This window comes from Oryzias latipes, chromosome 21, assembly GCF_002234675.1.
Source record: "Oryzias latipes chromosome 21, ASM223467v1".
In the NCBI taxonomy this organism is placed as follows: Eukaryota; Metazoa; Chordata; class Actinopteri; order Beloniformes; family Adrianichthyidae; genus Oryzias; species Oryzias latipes.
The window spans coordinates 24,208,151-24,221,833 of record NC_019879.2 but is presented as its reverse complement, the minus strand read 5'-3'; the positions used below and the strand labels follow the sequence as shown (position 1 = coordinate 24,221,833).

The window sequence follows — 13,683 nt, the reverse complement described above, 5'->3', positions numbered from 1 at the left end:
CTTAAAGAAGATCATATTGATGATTTCTTAGTCAATAATGATGCTAATTTTGACTTTCAAAATCGGGTGGAGCAAAGCGTTTGCTGGGGAGGCAGCTTCCCCCCTTGCCCCACCCCTATCTCCGCCCTTGCCACATCCACACAGAGATTCCTTCAGACTGTTCTTTGATAACCTCAAGTTTCATAAACAATATTTAATGTGTGGTTTTTGCCAAATAAATGAAAACTATTTGAATCACAGTTTTTGCTTCATGCCTCTTTAAAGTTTTTTTTAAGTTAATTATTAATACCCTTGTCTTATGGAGGCAAATACATTTACTTATTATTGAGTTATTTGGATTTTTACATGCTAATTAATAAACACATTAATATTACAAATACATTTTCAAACAGTCTTTTACCCAAAAATAAAACCTTTTTTCCATCTGTGTGTCTTGCTGAAACACTCTTTTTTTTTTTTTGCTGAAACACTCTTAATGTTTGGCTACTTTCAGTGAATTTTTAAGTCCCGTAGTCTTGCAGGGAAAATATTAGCCGTCTAAAAGGCCATGTCAAACTTTCTTTGTATTGTTTCAATGAGTCATGAAATGCAGGAAAAGCACATATTCGTGTAAAAAAAAAAGAAAATGGAGTCAGCTCTCTCGGCCTTGGTCTTTGCTGCATTTGATTTGCTTTTTTTATTCAAAAGTTTACATCCACGCTATTTATAGTTTAATAATCATTCCTTCAATATGTCGATCAAAAGTTTCTCTTAATGTTTATGTAAAGCTCTTTGAATTGTCTTAGGACACAAAATGTGCGACACAAATTTACTTGCCTATAAAAACATGTAGATGAACAATCTGTCATTTACCGAACAAATGTGTGAATAAATGCATAGAATTAGTGATTTTGGCCTACATTCACAAAGATATTTCCCCAATGCTTAACAAAAAACATTTCTGCATGGAAACATGGAGAGAACATAAGAGAGGATGAGAGTGCAGAGCAGCAGACGTAAAACTGAAGTGTCTCCGGGTCTACAGGTGCCCCGCATCAGTGCAGCTAAATCCATTTCGACCTGAATGAGCTGTTTGTTTGGACTCGCAGGGCCCTCACTCCCATCAGCCAATGTGCCGCACTCAGTCTGCCATGATGGATTTCACAGCCAAAATAAGCAACACTAATTGCCAAATAGCTGGATTCTGAGAGGAGAAGTGAGTCTGTTTGCATCTCTCAGGAAATTCAACGTAATGGCAGAGGGACACAGGTTAGGGATTATTTTATTAATTAGCAGTCTTTACAGTATCTACCATGGAAAAATAACATGTAACATATGACTGTATTTACAATTACATTTTTTTTTACAAAATGTCTTTACAAGATTTTTTTCTTCATGTTTTTTTCTTTTTTTTTTGCCAAGTTCCCAAAAAAAATGAGACTACAACACACACAAAACTTACATATTCACACACATCCAAAGTAATACACACATAAATAAATATAGACATTCACTGACTGTTCCACAACAAATATTTCATGTACAATTCATCATTTCCACGCGAGTTATAATTTCATGAATAAACATTACATATTACTTCCAATATAGTTCTTTGTTAATCTGTTAATGAAATATTGCTAACATACTGAAAAGAGGTGACGGAACATTTCATGCCAACAGATTACGAACGGTTGTCATGCAAAACCGGGAACAAGCTTTCAATTTGAAGCAAGTCATTCATTTACAGCTCTAGAATCAAATGGAATACATGCAACACACTACATGGAATATTCTGGGTTAGACATCAATGACTTTAGTTACAATATTCATCAGTACAGGCCGTGTGTCTAAGCTCCTCTTTAATGGGAAACAGAATAAATAGATGCACTTCTACGATCTTCACTGGCGTCCCCAAAGTAACCGTCTTTCAACCATGAAGCTACAAAGGTCTTCTTGTTGCTCACAACAACCTATTTTTCCAGGGATTACATCATTTCTTCAGGACTGTGGGATGGGTTGTGCGAGGCGGTATAAATTTCACCGCATACACACAATCGGCTGGTCCAGAGAGGAGGAAGGCTGGCGGGACTGATGAGGTGCTGCAAAAGCTGAAGGGGTACAGACCCAGGGTTTGGAGGGCAGACGGTGGAGGTCCGTTTATGGTGTGGGTCCTTACACCTCACCTAGCAGGCAGGACCAGAGTTTATGTGAACCTGTAAGTGGGGGGGGTCACTTGAACTTGAAAACTCAATGTCTTTCCACTGACGGTTTCTGGTGATGGGGGTGATGCTGCCGGAGTCTGGGCCCTTAAAGCACAAACAGTCAGAATCAGTCACAAACTTCACTAAAGTTCCAGTTGTTTATGTAAGGGTTAATGGCCGACGAAGTGTGCGTTATTACTATCTATTGGACATTCATAGATTACTGTCAAAGTCAACCAGATTACTTTATTTTACTACAAGTTGTTTAGATGTTCAAAATGTAAAAGTTAAAATATTACTTTGGCACAAAAAAAACACTTTACAGTTGAGAAATTTCATTGTAATTATGCGTACACATGATTAAAAAGTAAAAGCAATTGTAATAAGATGCAGATCATAGCTGTAGAAAGCAGCATGTGTTACATTAGCATGCTACAGCAGTTCCATCTACAGCAAAAAAAAAACCTTTTACCACCACCTAGTGTTGTTGTGTAACTACAAAGTGGCCACAAAAAAGACATTTCTTTTGGGACAAACTCGATAAGAAACCTCAAACTTAGCTTAAGTTGCACTTATTTCCAGATGCTCTTTGACTCTACTTCAAACATGTCATCCCAGCACAAGCGTGTTTGCATATGCACATTTTTTAGTGATGTCTGACGACAAGTAAGTGCATCTGTGAGAAGTGTATCCTAAAATATGCAGCTCTGACTCTGTTCTTTCAGTTTGCACACCGCCTGCTGTTAGCTAATCAAAGTCTGCGTTTCTTAAAGAAATCTGGGTTTACCACGCTTGATCAATGAACCGTACTGCAAGTTCATGCATATAAACATGTGTTTAGGAACTGACAATCGGGTGTGTTTCTTTTGAAATTGGGGAAGGATTTTAGGATTATTTATTTAGATCAACATTTGTGTGGGTGAAGTGTTGGCTTTAAAAAAAACAACAACTTTTTATTAAGTGATTGGAATAACTTTGGGATGATTAACCACAAATGTACAGTATATCTGAGTACAGTTGAATGAAGTATCCCACATCTTATCCCTTGTGCTATTTTAGATGACCCCACCCTTGCATTGACATGTTATTCCTACCATGACAAAGGTGGATAAAGGTGGAAAGATTTCATGTTATCCATGGACACCAGTGAAAATCACAAAGCATTGAAGAAAAAAGGTTCAGAGCACTGTCTAATGGGTCTAGATGACCCAACTCTCAAAGTTAAAGTGCCTAGGATAGCACAAGGGTTAATTATGAAAACGAAACGAAAGAGGAACTTACGGTGCTGAGTGACAGGTAATATGTTTGGTGTTTGGAAGGTCTTGACGGTGGCGGGACCTTCTCCTCCAGTCGTGATGACCTGCACCTCCAGTCTGTAGAAGGTGGATGGTCGCAGGTTTGACACCACCAGCATATTAGGGTCCTGCAAAGAGAACGACAGGACGTAACGCGATGACATGCAGCAGCCCTCACATATGACAGCTGGCGTGGCTTTCTTTGCACAAGCTGCAGGAAAAAAAAAAACAAGAAACAAAAGCTGTCTGTTCAGAAGGCTGCTGCCAGCTTGATAAAAGGTGTGCTGGGTGGTTTTATTTATAGACAAGCTCAGCAGGCTGGGAGGTGAAGACAGGCAGAACGAGTTGATGAAAAAGATTACGTCAAATAGCTGCTGTTGGAAACCTCTTTCAGAGGATGAAAGAGCAGAAAGACAGGCAGGCAGATGAAGGAGTCAGGAAGGAAACCCTCCAGTTGGACAGAACACTTCCTCAGATCTATGTCTGTACACAGCAGCACTTAACAGAAAATTCATGCAGAGATGTTATCGTAACATAATTGTCACTTCTGACACAATTGGAGGACAAAACTCCCTTTTTGACTGATCAGTATTAAATTACAGCTGCATAAAACAGTAGGTTCCCCTGTGCTGCATCTGAGAGCATGAGCACGAAAAAGCCCTGTATTGTTTTAGTAGATAAGACCAGAAGAAATGATCCTAATTCCCTTACTGGAGGCAGGATCTGGGACTGGGAGATGATGCTGTTGGGAAGGCTGTTCTGCCTGCTTTCCGTGTTGATTTCGGCCCAGGTGACCTGAAAACCAGTGATCCTGTGGTGAGGAGCGACCCTGGACATGCCCCACAGGAAGCTGCCCGTGATGTTCCCGTCTTTGATGGAGAAGGAGGCAGTCAGGTTCTCTGGTTTGGCCAAAACCTTGGGGTGCCCTGCTGCTGCACAGAGAAGAAGGTTTTGGGTCAAAACAGGATGGTTTGGGCACAGTAGGTCAGCATGGTGAGTTTTGATGTTATGCTGTTACAAAAGCAGCTTGTTTTGGGGCAGAAAAGCACCAAAGACTCACTGACATGACTAAAGTGGCACAAAAATAACTGCGCGAGTACAGTTAAAGAGTTTCAGTCCCGCTCTGCCTGTTTTATGTATTTTATTTAACTACTGTAAACTATTACCAGGTCTGTCTACATAACACTTCTCAGCTTGTTTTTTGGTTTGCACGTCATTATGGAGTTGGCTTTCTTTTTTACTTGGCATGCATGGGGCTGACTTGTCTTTGGTTTGCCGGGCTGTTTATTAACAAGTAAACCAACACTAATCTGTGCAAACAAAGAGAAAAAACAGACAGATGTGAACTCTGGATTGGACGAAACAATTGACTGTATGAAACAGGAGTGTCAAAACCTTTTCGAAAGAGGGCGAGATTTGGTGAGTCGTTGAACTATTTTAACCACATTAAATTTAAATGAACTATTTAATGAACATTTTATTGAAATGGCATACTTTTCATTTCTTCCCATAAACCAAATACATCTTGTACATTTTTACCAAAATCATTGTTAATTTGTCAACTTTTTTGCACCGTTCATTCCCAGTTAGATTGTTGTAGATAGCATGTCTTGCCTGGTAGTGCCTCTTCATGGTGTCAGGAAATCGTACATGCAGCTTTTAAAAAGGGTGGGTATTATTGATTCTATGACAGGAGCCTGTGGGTCATTGGAAATGTGAATGCGGGCCGGACTTTGGACATCCTGGAATAAGGGAAATGGACAGAGTGAATGATGTCACCCATAAAAAAATGGTTTACGTCCAGCTCCAACCAAATAAGGTCAATTCAGTGGCCATTGTTTTTTTAGTGTGGAAGCTGCCATGTTGAAGCCAGATGACGTGAGTAAGCAGTGATTGGTCCGAGTCGGTCTGAGTCACAGTTTCTATGGTAACCACTCTGGACAATCAGGAGAGTTGAAGTTCACACCCCATCACTTGAAAGTGGGCTTCAGAAAATCCGTTAAACATTTTGAATGTTTGACGTGAGACCACATGCTTTTATTGAGTCATCTATTGGTCAGTTTATAACCTGAATAAACTGCAATAAAAAAAAAATAGGCTGAAAAAAAAATTAGGATTGGCAAGAACATAAAAAAAAGGTAGAAGAGCAAGAATGGTTATTCTGACACGTGTGACTTGTTACTGGCTTTCTACAGGATTTTGGCTTCTTGAAGCTAGCAGGTACTTCCTGTTTGGAACGGAAGGGTGGAAAGATCACTCAGTCCGGTACTCATATACAGTCAGCGGACTACAGCCTTATATCTCAGTCATTTCTTAAAAACAAAATGTTAAGCCTCTCTTCCCACTATCTGTACATTCTCATAATAAACCACCATGAGGTGTCTAATTACTGTGTCTGCACCATGTGGATCAATTTCAAAATGCCCTTGGTGTGTCCGACAGCACAGTGCTCACCTCCCTCTCCCGGGCACGGGATGTGCTTGTGGGTTTTGCTCCGGATGGTGGCGCAGGATGGGGTGAGGAAGGTGGTGCTCTCGTCCTTGGAGCGTCTCTTGGACTTCAGCAACTGAACGGTGACTTTGTACTTGCAGGAGAACAACAGACCTGGGAGGTTGATGTAGTTTTCCTGAGCAAAAAAAAAAAGAAATGCACCCTTTTCTCAGCTTTTATGACTTTGACGAGTCAGCCTGGTCATGTTCCATGCAGCTTCAGAGATAATTGAATACACAGCACCTAGGATGATTACTTTCCCAGTCAGGCATCGGGGACATGCTTCAAATCACCCTCTAAACACCCACATGGAAAGGACCCACATTAAACAGTTATTAAAGCCTCTAAAAAAGCACAATTGAGAGAAAATGTTTAAACAAAAGCAGCAGTTTGAAACAAAAATGACCCGTAGAACGGGTTAATGTCTTCTGCTTAGCAGTTTCCTCCTGTTAGGCCATTTCCACTTTTAATCATAAATACATCCAAACAACAGCAAACATTAGTCTGAGGACACGAGCGCACGAAAAGCTTAAACTCTTAAAGACTGTCTACATTAACAGGCAGCCTCATGGGGGACAGCATATATTCCTTTTGAATGGAAGGAGCTTTGATTAAAAGTGCATGAGGTTCAGTGCTCACACAGCAGCACTCGTCCTCCCCGGTGATCTATAGAAAAGGAATCCTTCCGAGCAACAGTCCTTTCTAAAGAATGCGCCGGCTTCCAGGCGTCCTGCATCCGTCTCAGGTTCTCCTGCTGCATCCCAAAACAAAGCCTCGGGCAGCAGCAGCACGGCTGAGGCCGCTGGAGGTGAATGAACTCCCTGTTCTGGGAAACATTGTTTAAGTGAATGTCTTTTATTGGCCGACACTCCATATGCCTGGTCCTAATTACAGACTCATAACATTCAAGGCAGCATCTAGTGGTTTTCACGGTGCAGGACTCTCTGTGGAACCGTTTTCTTCAGGGAGGCGATAGTTTGTTTGTTTAGATCCCAGCGGCTCGGTGTGCAACAGCTGCCGGCACTGACCTGTGTGACAGATTTCTCTGGTCCTCGGGTCTCGTTATGGTTGCAGTACTCAGGCATCCACTGGACATGGTACCGACTCACGGATGGGTCTGTAACAAAGCCGGAATGAGAGGAGTCTTTAACAATCGGCAAGCCTCATCGGTATGCTTGGGGGTAAAACGTACACATGCTCCATTACCAGGACGAGCTCCGCATTCATCATTTAAGCTAAAGTATATGTGGACAGAGATCAAAATGTAAACATAAAAGCAATTACATTACAAACCCTCAGAGGAGGTTTTTCTGCATTCATTAGATTTTTCCAACATTTAGCAATGATTTTAAGAGTGCTTATTATGCAAATGTTTCATTTCTTTAAAGCACAGCTCAACCTTGATGAAAAGTCATGACAGGTTTCTTTTTTGTTTGACTAAAAAAATGCTAATCAACAATAAAGTGGAAAAATTTCCTCGAAATGATCAAAAGTTTTGACACATTTCTTGTGGCATTTGTGTCATGATGGAGGACGTATATGAAGAATATTAAAATTAAAATTTGCACTTGTGAGGATTTCTTTATTCAAATTGCTGTGAATCAGGAGCAGACGAAAACAATGCATTTGGAAAAAGATTGCATTTGTCGTTGGGCCACAAGCTCACTGCTTTCCTCTATTCTGATACTGCACATCCACTTGATCCATGTACGTCTTTAATTTCCTTGTCCGAGCTGGTATCTGGCTCAAAACTGAACGGTTGGATCACTCAAATACTTCTCGCTGTTTTTGTTGGAACGCTTACGTTAAGTTGGGGTTGTGAGGTGGCTGTAAGATAGTAGAAAAGTGTGTAAACAGATGGGAGAAGGGAAGGGTAGGTGGGGCTGCTCCACACCAACAGTCCTCCCCACAACTTAGAGGCAAATTTCTAACAAGCTTCTGCCGCTCTGCAGAAACTATGTCGGTAACGCTTTCTTTTACAGTACAGTACTTACAGTGTACTTAAGTGGTATTTACATGGTATTTATAGTGTAACTACTGGGTACTTTCAGGGTACTTACATGGTACTTTTTATGGAATTTACCGGGTACTTACAGTGTGGTTACATGGTACTTTCTACGGGACTTTACTGGGTACTTACATGGTACTTTTTGTGTCTACTCTGTACTTACATGGTACTTACTGTATATTTATATGGTCCTATTTGGTTCATACCTATGTGGTACATACTGGGTATTTATAATATTCTTACTGGGTATTTACATGTTGTGCAAAGGTGTCTTTTATGGTACTTACCACATGTAAGAACAAGGTAAGTACAAATAAAGTACCTTGACCTTTAGGTCTGCACTCGCTGCATGTTTCATGGTATTTACCATCAATTTACCACAGAAACTACCCCTTAAGTACGCTGAAACTGTAACTGTAAAAGAAAGTCAGCCCTATTTCCACTCAACTACATGGTACTTTCATTACTAAATACCGGGTATGTTCACTTGAATAGTACTTGGTACTTACCCCTTAAGTACACTGAAACTGTAACTGTAAAAGAAAGTCAGCCCTATTTCCACTCAACTACATGGTACTTTCATTACTAAATACGGTGTATGTTCACTTGAATAGTACTTGGTACTTACCCCTTAAGTACACTGAAACTGTAACTGTAAAAGAAAGTCAGCCCTATTTCCACTCTATTACATGGTACTTTCAGTAGTAAATGCTGGGTATGTACACGTATTACCTTCCCGTACAGTGTACATGAACACACTTGGTCTTCTGACCTCACCACATGAGACAATGCTAACCTGTTGGTAAGGGTAAAGTAACTACATTGTAAAAAAAATATACTGGCCTGATTACTTCTTGTAACATGAGGCAAGTTTAAAGAGAAACAAGACAGCAATGAAAACAACAATCTTTAATATGATACATGTCTGCAGCATACAAAGTGTCATCACCATGAAATAGGTTTTAAGTACAAAACAGTACAAAGGAGCATTCCAAAAAACACATTATTGGCCTGAGGGTCGTGCTTTTTGTCCATCAAAATTCTTTCAGCAGAGTTTGGTAACGGTGCAGGACTTCTTCAGGGTTTGTAACTGCAAGAAAATTCACAATATGAGCTCAAGTGAACATAAAAAGCATAACGACTTTGATGAAATACAAAATAAGTTTTACTTATTTAATCATTTCTGTAATGAGTTTGATAAATCTCTATGAATTGTTTTATCGCTTTGACTGTAATGCTTGAAATTAATCAAGTACTATCCTCATTTAAAAACATGATAATAAATTATTCAAAACTTAACTTTTTAAAAATATTGTTCTAAAAATGAACTTGTTTTAATATATATTATATAATGTCAGGAAAATATGTAAAACAACAAGGCTAAATATTTACTTTTAATACTAAAAACACCCCGAGTGTGTGTTTTTGTTAAGTAGGTCGGGGCAAGTAAAGTTGCAAATTCCCAGCGCACTTGAATGCAGCACAACTACCCCCAAAGTGAACGTGCAGATTAATCCGGAGAGCCTCGAGGCGCGCGCAACAGTTTGAATTTCTCTTCATCTGGCAGGTAAGCCAGTGTTTTTGTTTTTTTTAAATATTGGATAAATTACATGTAAATATTTAAACTGATCAAACTTTATAAAGAAGCTAACCTCGTGATTTTAAGCCACTATCTCTGTGTTTGAAACGTGACGTAAGAGCATGTCTACCTTACTGCAATAATTTCAGTTATTTCATGTATACATTTTCAAAGTTTGTAATGAAAATCTACAAACATTGTTTTTACTTACCAGGAGAGTGGCACCTGTAAAACAAACACGTAGCCTAAATGATAAAGTCTGTTGTTCTGTGCTCGTTTGACTGAGCTCACGTCTTTCTGGGAAAATCAAAGAAAGGCGTTCATTTAAAATAATGATGACGTACTTCCGTCTTTTTACCGCTTAGATCACTAATGGTGAAGAAGACATTCCAGACGAATCCGTGAAGTCACAGGAGAGTAAGCTAAAGTAAGTTAAATCCTCCAAGTGGACATATTATTTACATTAATGAAGAGTTTAACTGCCTTTTCCCCATTTTCTTTTCTTTCGCCGTTTTTATTTTATTTTTATTTATTTATTTATTTTCAAATATGATAGAGACAACAATACCACCCAACAGTGAATGTAACTGTTTGAAAATTAAAACATATTTTTGTGAATAACTGTGTTGAATTTGAAATTGCCCATTTATTTCTTTTTTCCTTTTCTTTTACACTGCAATGTTTTTCATGCTAATGCAAATTGTAGGTGCAAATAATATTTATAAAGAAGAAATACACACAGCAATTGCCAATTAAAACATTGCTTTTGCCATTCTTTGTCTAAACAAATTCGATTTTTTTATGGCAATTTTGATTTTTTTTCTTTGATTTCTTTTTTGTTGTTCTTGTTTATGTAACTAAAATATAAAGTTGTGAATAATTTATTGTCATGTTCATAAATGAGGATAATTGATTAATTTCAAGCATTACAGTCAAAGCGATAAAACAATTCATAGAGATTTATCAAACTCATTACAGAAATGATTAAATAAATAAAATATATTTTGTATTTCATCAAAGTCGTTATGCTTTTTATGTTCACTTGAGCTCATATTGTGAATTTTCTTGCAGTTACAAACCCTGAAGAAGTCCTGCACCGTTACCAATTCTGCTGAAGGAATTTTGATGGACAAAAAGCACGACCCTCAGGCCAATAATGTGTTTTTTGGAATGCTCCTTTGTACTGTTTTGTACTTAAAACCTATTTCATGGTGATGACACTTTGTATGCTGCAGACATGTATCATATTAAAGATTGTTGTTTTCACTGCTGTCTTGTTTCTCTTTAAACTTGCCTCATGTTACAAGAAGTAATCAGGCCAGTATATTTTTTTTACAATGTAGTTACTTTACCCTTACCAACAGGTTAGCATTGTCTCATGTGGTGAGGTCAGAAGACCAAGTGTGTATGTACACTGTATGGGATGGTAATACGTGTACATACCCAGCATTTACTACTGAAAGTACCATGTAATAGAGTGGAAATAGGGCTGACTTTCTTTTACAGTTACAGTTTCATTGTACTTAACGGGTAAGTACCAAGTACTATTCAAGTGAACATACCCGGTATTTAGTAATGAAAGTACCATGTAGTTGAGTGGAAATAGGGCTGACTTTCTTTTACAGTTACAGTTTCAGTGTACTTAAGGGGTAAGTACCAAGTACTATTCAAGTGAACATACCCGGTATTTAGTAATGAAAGTACCATGTAGTTGAGTGGAAATAGGGCTGACTTTCTTTTACAGTTACAGTTTCAGTGTACTTAAGGGGTAGTTTCTGTGGTAAATTGATGGTAAATACCATGAAACGTGCAGCGAGTGCAGACCTAAAGGTCAAGGTACTTTATTTGTACTTACCTTGTTCTTACATGTGGTAAGTACCATAAAAGACACCTTTGCACAACATGTAAATACCCAGTAAGAATATTATAAATACCCAGTATGTACCACATAGGTATGAACCAAATAGGACCATATAAATATACAGTAAGTACCATGTAAGTACAGAGTAGACACAAAAAGTACCATGTAAGTACCCAGTAAAGTCCCATAGAAAGTACCATGTAAACACACTAAGTACCCAGTAAATTCCATAAAAAGTACCATGTAAGTACCCTGAAAGTACCCAGTAGTTACACTATAAGTACCATGTAAATACCACTTAAGTACACTGTAAGTACTGTACTGTAAAAGAAAGCGTTACCACTATGTCCTACAAAACAACACAGGTTTTTTGGGATTTTGGCAACAATCAGCATAATCGTAATTAAAAAGACAACTGGGAACACTTTAAAAAACAGATCAAAAGATGATTGGAGTGAGTCTTTTAACAGCACAATTTAAATGTGTGATTTTATGTAAAGCTCTTTATTTGATTTGTGGAATCAGTTGCTTGATTGTGGATAAGCTAACGTAAAAATTGTCACAATTTTGAATATATTTTCCTCACTTTGGACCCTAAAACTGCTTTAAATTGACCTGCTAATGCAAGACAAACTGTTTTAAATGACGAGTCTGAAGTGAGAAGCACGAAATTGGACTAAAGGTGTGACTGTCGTTACAAAACATGGCTTCAGTTTGATATTCGCAGCATAAAAATTAAGGAAGTCCCAATGAAGTTTTTTGGGCCCAGATCCGATTCCGAGTCACGTGACTTTGAATATCTGCCGATATCGAGTCCCAATCTGATACTTTGGTAACACATTATAAAAAATGAACAAATGCAAAATGAACAGTTGCAGGTTGTCCCCTTATTTCTCTTTTATTCATTTATCTGTAATACTAAGTTTCAAATATAAAGTGTTAACCAAAATAATAAGAATTTAATATAATATAACTCATCCCTGATTGGAATGCAACAACCTATCCATCCATCTGTTTATCCATCCATCCATGCATCCATCCATCCATGCATCCATGCATCCATCCATCCATCCATCTTCTTCCACTCATTCAGGACTGGGTCGTGGTGGCAGCAGCCTAAGCAAACAAGCCCAGACTTTCCCCTCCCTGGCCACTTCCTCCAGCTCCAACAACAATTGATTTCGATCAAATCTGAAACTAAGTTGTTGGACCCGATTTCCAATCCTGTGATGGGATCAGGACATCCCTTGTAAAAATAAAAATGGATTTCATTTGTCCTGATAATTTGACTCCAGGGAAACAGGATGAAGAAGAAACAGAGTAGCCACTAGTTTAGAACCTTGGGGAACACCAAAACCTACGGTGGTATTTGATCAATTAATAGGAGTAGTTCAGGATCGCAGAAACAAGAGCACATTCCTTGGGATGAGGTCCAAGAGAAAATATAGATAATTTAGAGTCACTTATAAATATTACTTTTACCTTGCAGTTATCTCGTTTTTGAACCAACAAACAGCTGATTGCAGTAATTATTTTAACTGACAAAAAAATTCTGATAGAATTGAACATAATGAAAGGAAAGCAGAATCTGAATCTGCTTGCAGTAAAAAAAAAAAAAAAAATACAGTAGCAGTAGGAAAATGCATAACGACAGCCTGAATCTGCCACTCTGGGATGAAGCGAGACCACGCCGAGGATTCACCAGGGACCAACACAGTGTTCAGGGAAGTCCCAGGCCATCTTGCTTTTCCATGTCTGGATTCCTCACCTGTTTTGTTTTGAAGACTGGATCGGGTTTCAGCACAGTCGCTGCTGAGCTGCTCTGCTGAAGGCTGAAAGCTGTAACTATGAGCGAGTTTGGGAGTCCAGCAGCGTGTTTGAACTGAGGACTGAATAAAGGAGATACCACTAAAGCTGACCAATAAATACAGACCAAAACATCTTCTCCTGAAACAAACCCTGATAACGTCATTACAGCGCACAAGGAAACCTACTTAGTGTCATTTCACCGTTGCATACCCAACAAAACAGCAGTCTGGTATTAATCTGATGAAATTAACTGATGAATATCTCAGAAAATTGCGATTTCATATTGCAGATTTTCAATTACAAGTTCCATTTTTAGAGCTGATGACAACATGTCTTACAACAAAATGAAGGATAAGCTTATCAAGCGATTCCCCAACCTGTCGGTTTGTGTGGCTCTTCTCAGGAACACGCTGAGGCGTACCGCATTGTCCGCAGCGCTTTCTTCATTACTGTACAGTAGC

At 38.7% G+C, this 13,683-nt stretch overlaps 1 protein-coding gene and 1 long non-coding RNA gene across 3 annotated transcripts in view; one reads left to right on the top strand and one right to left on the bottom strand.

Moving 5' to 3' along the window:
• Positions 1 to 1,232: 1,232 nt before the first annotated feature.
• anos1 (anosmin 1) overlaps positions 1,233 to 13,683 on the bottom strand; it is a 63,814-nt gene continuing 51,363 nt past the window's right edge. The window contains exons 10-14 of one of the 2 annotated variants that reach the window (XM_011489541.3): positions 6,994 to 7,082; positions 5,930 to 6,101; positions 4,187 to 4,404; positions 3,462 to 3,603; positions 1,233 to 2,285 (exon numbers count right to left, since the gene is read on the bottom strand). In XM_011489541.3, coding sequence (XP_011487843.2) covers positions 2,227 to 2,285; positions 3,462 to 3,603; positions 4,187 to 4,404; positions 5,930 to 6,101; positions 6,994 to 7,082 — 680 coding nt within the window. In that variant the 3' untranslated portion in view covers positions 1,233 to 2,226. 2 annotated transcript variants of the gene reach the window in all.
• LOC111946728 lies at positions 9,499 to 10,664 on the top strand. Its single transcript, XR_002872463.1, has 3 exons — positions 9,499 to 9,540; positions 9,918 to 9,979; positions 10,624 to 10,664. It is a non-coding gene; the product is annotated as an uncharacterized LOC111946728 (long non-coding RNA).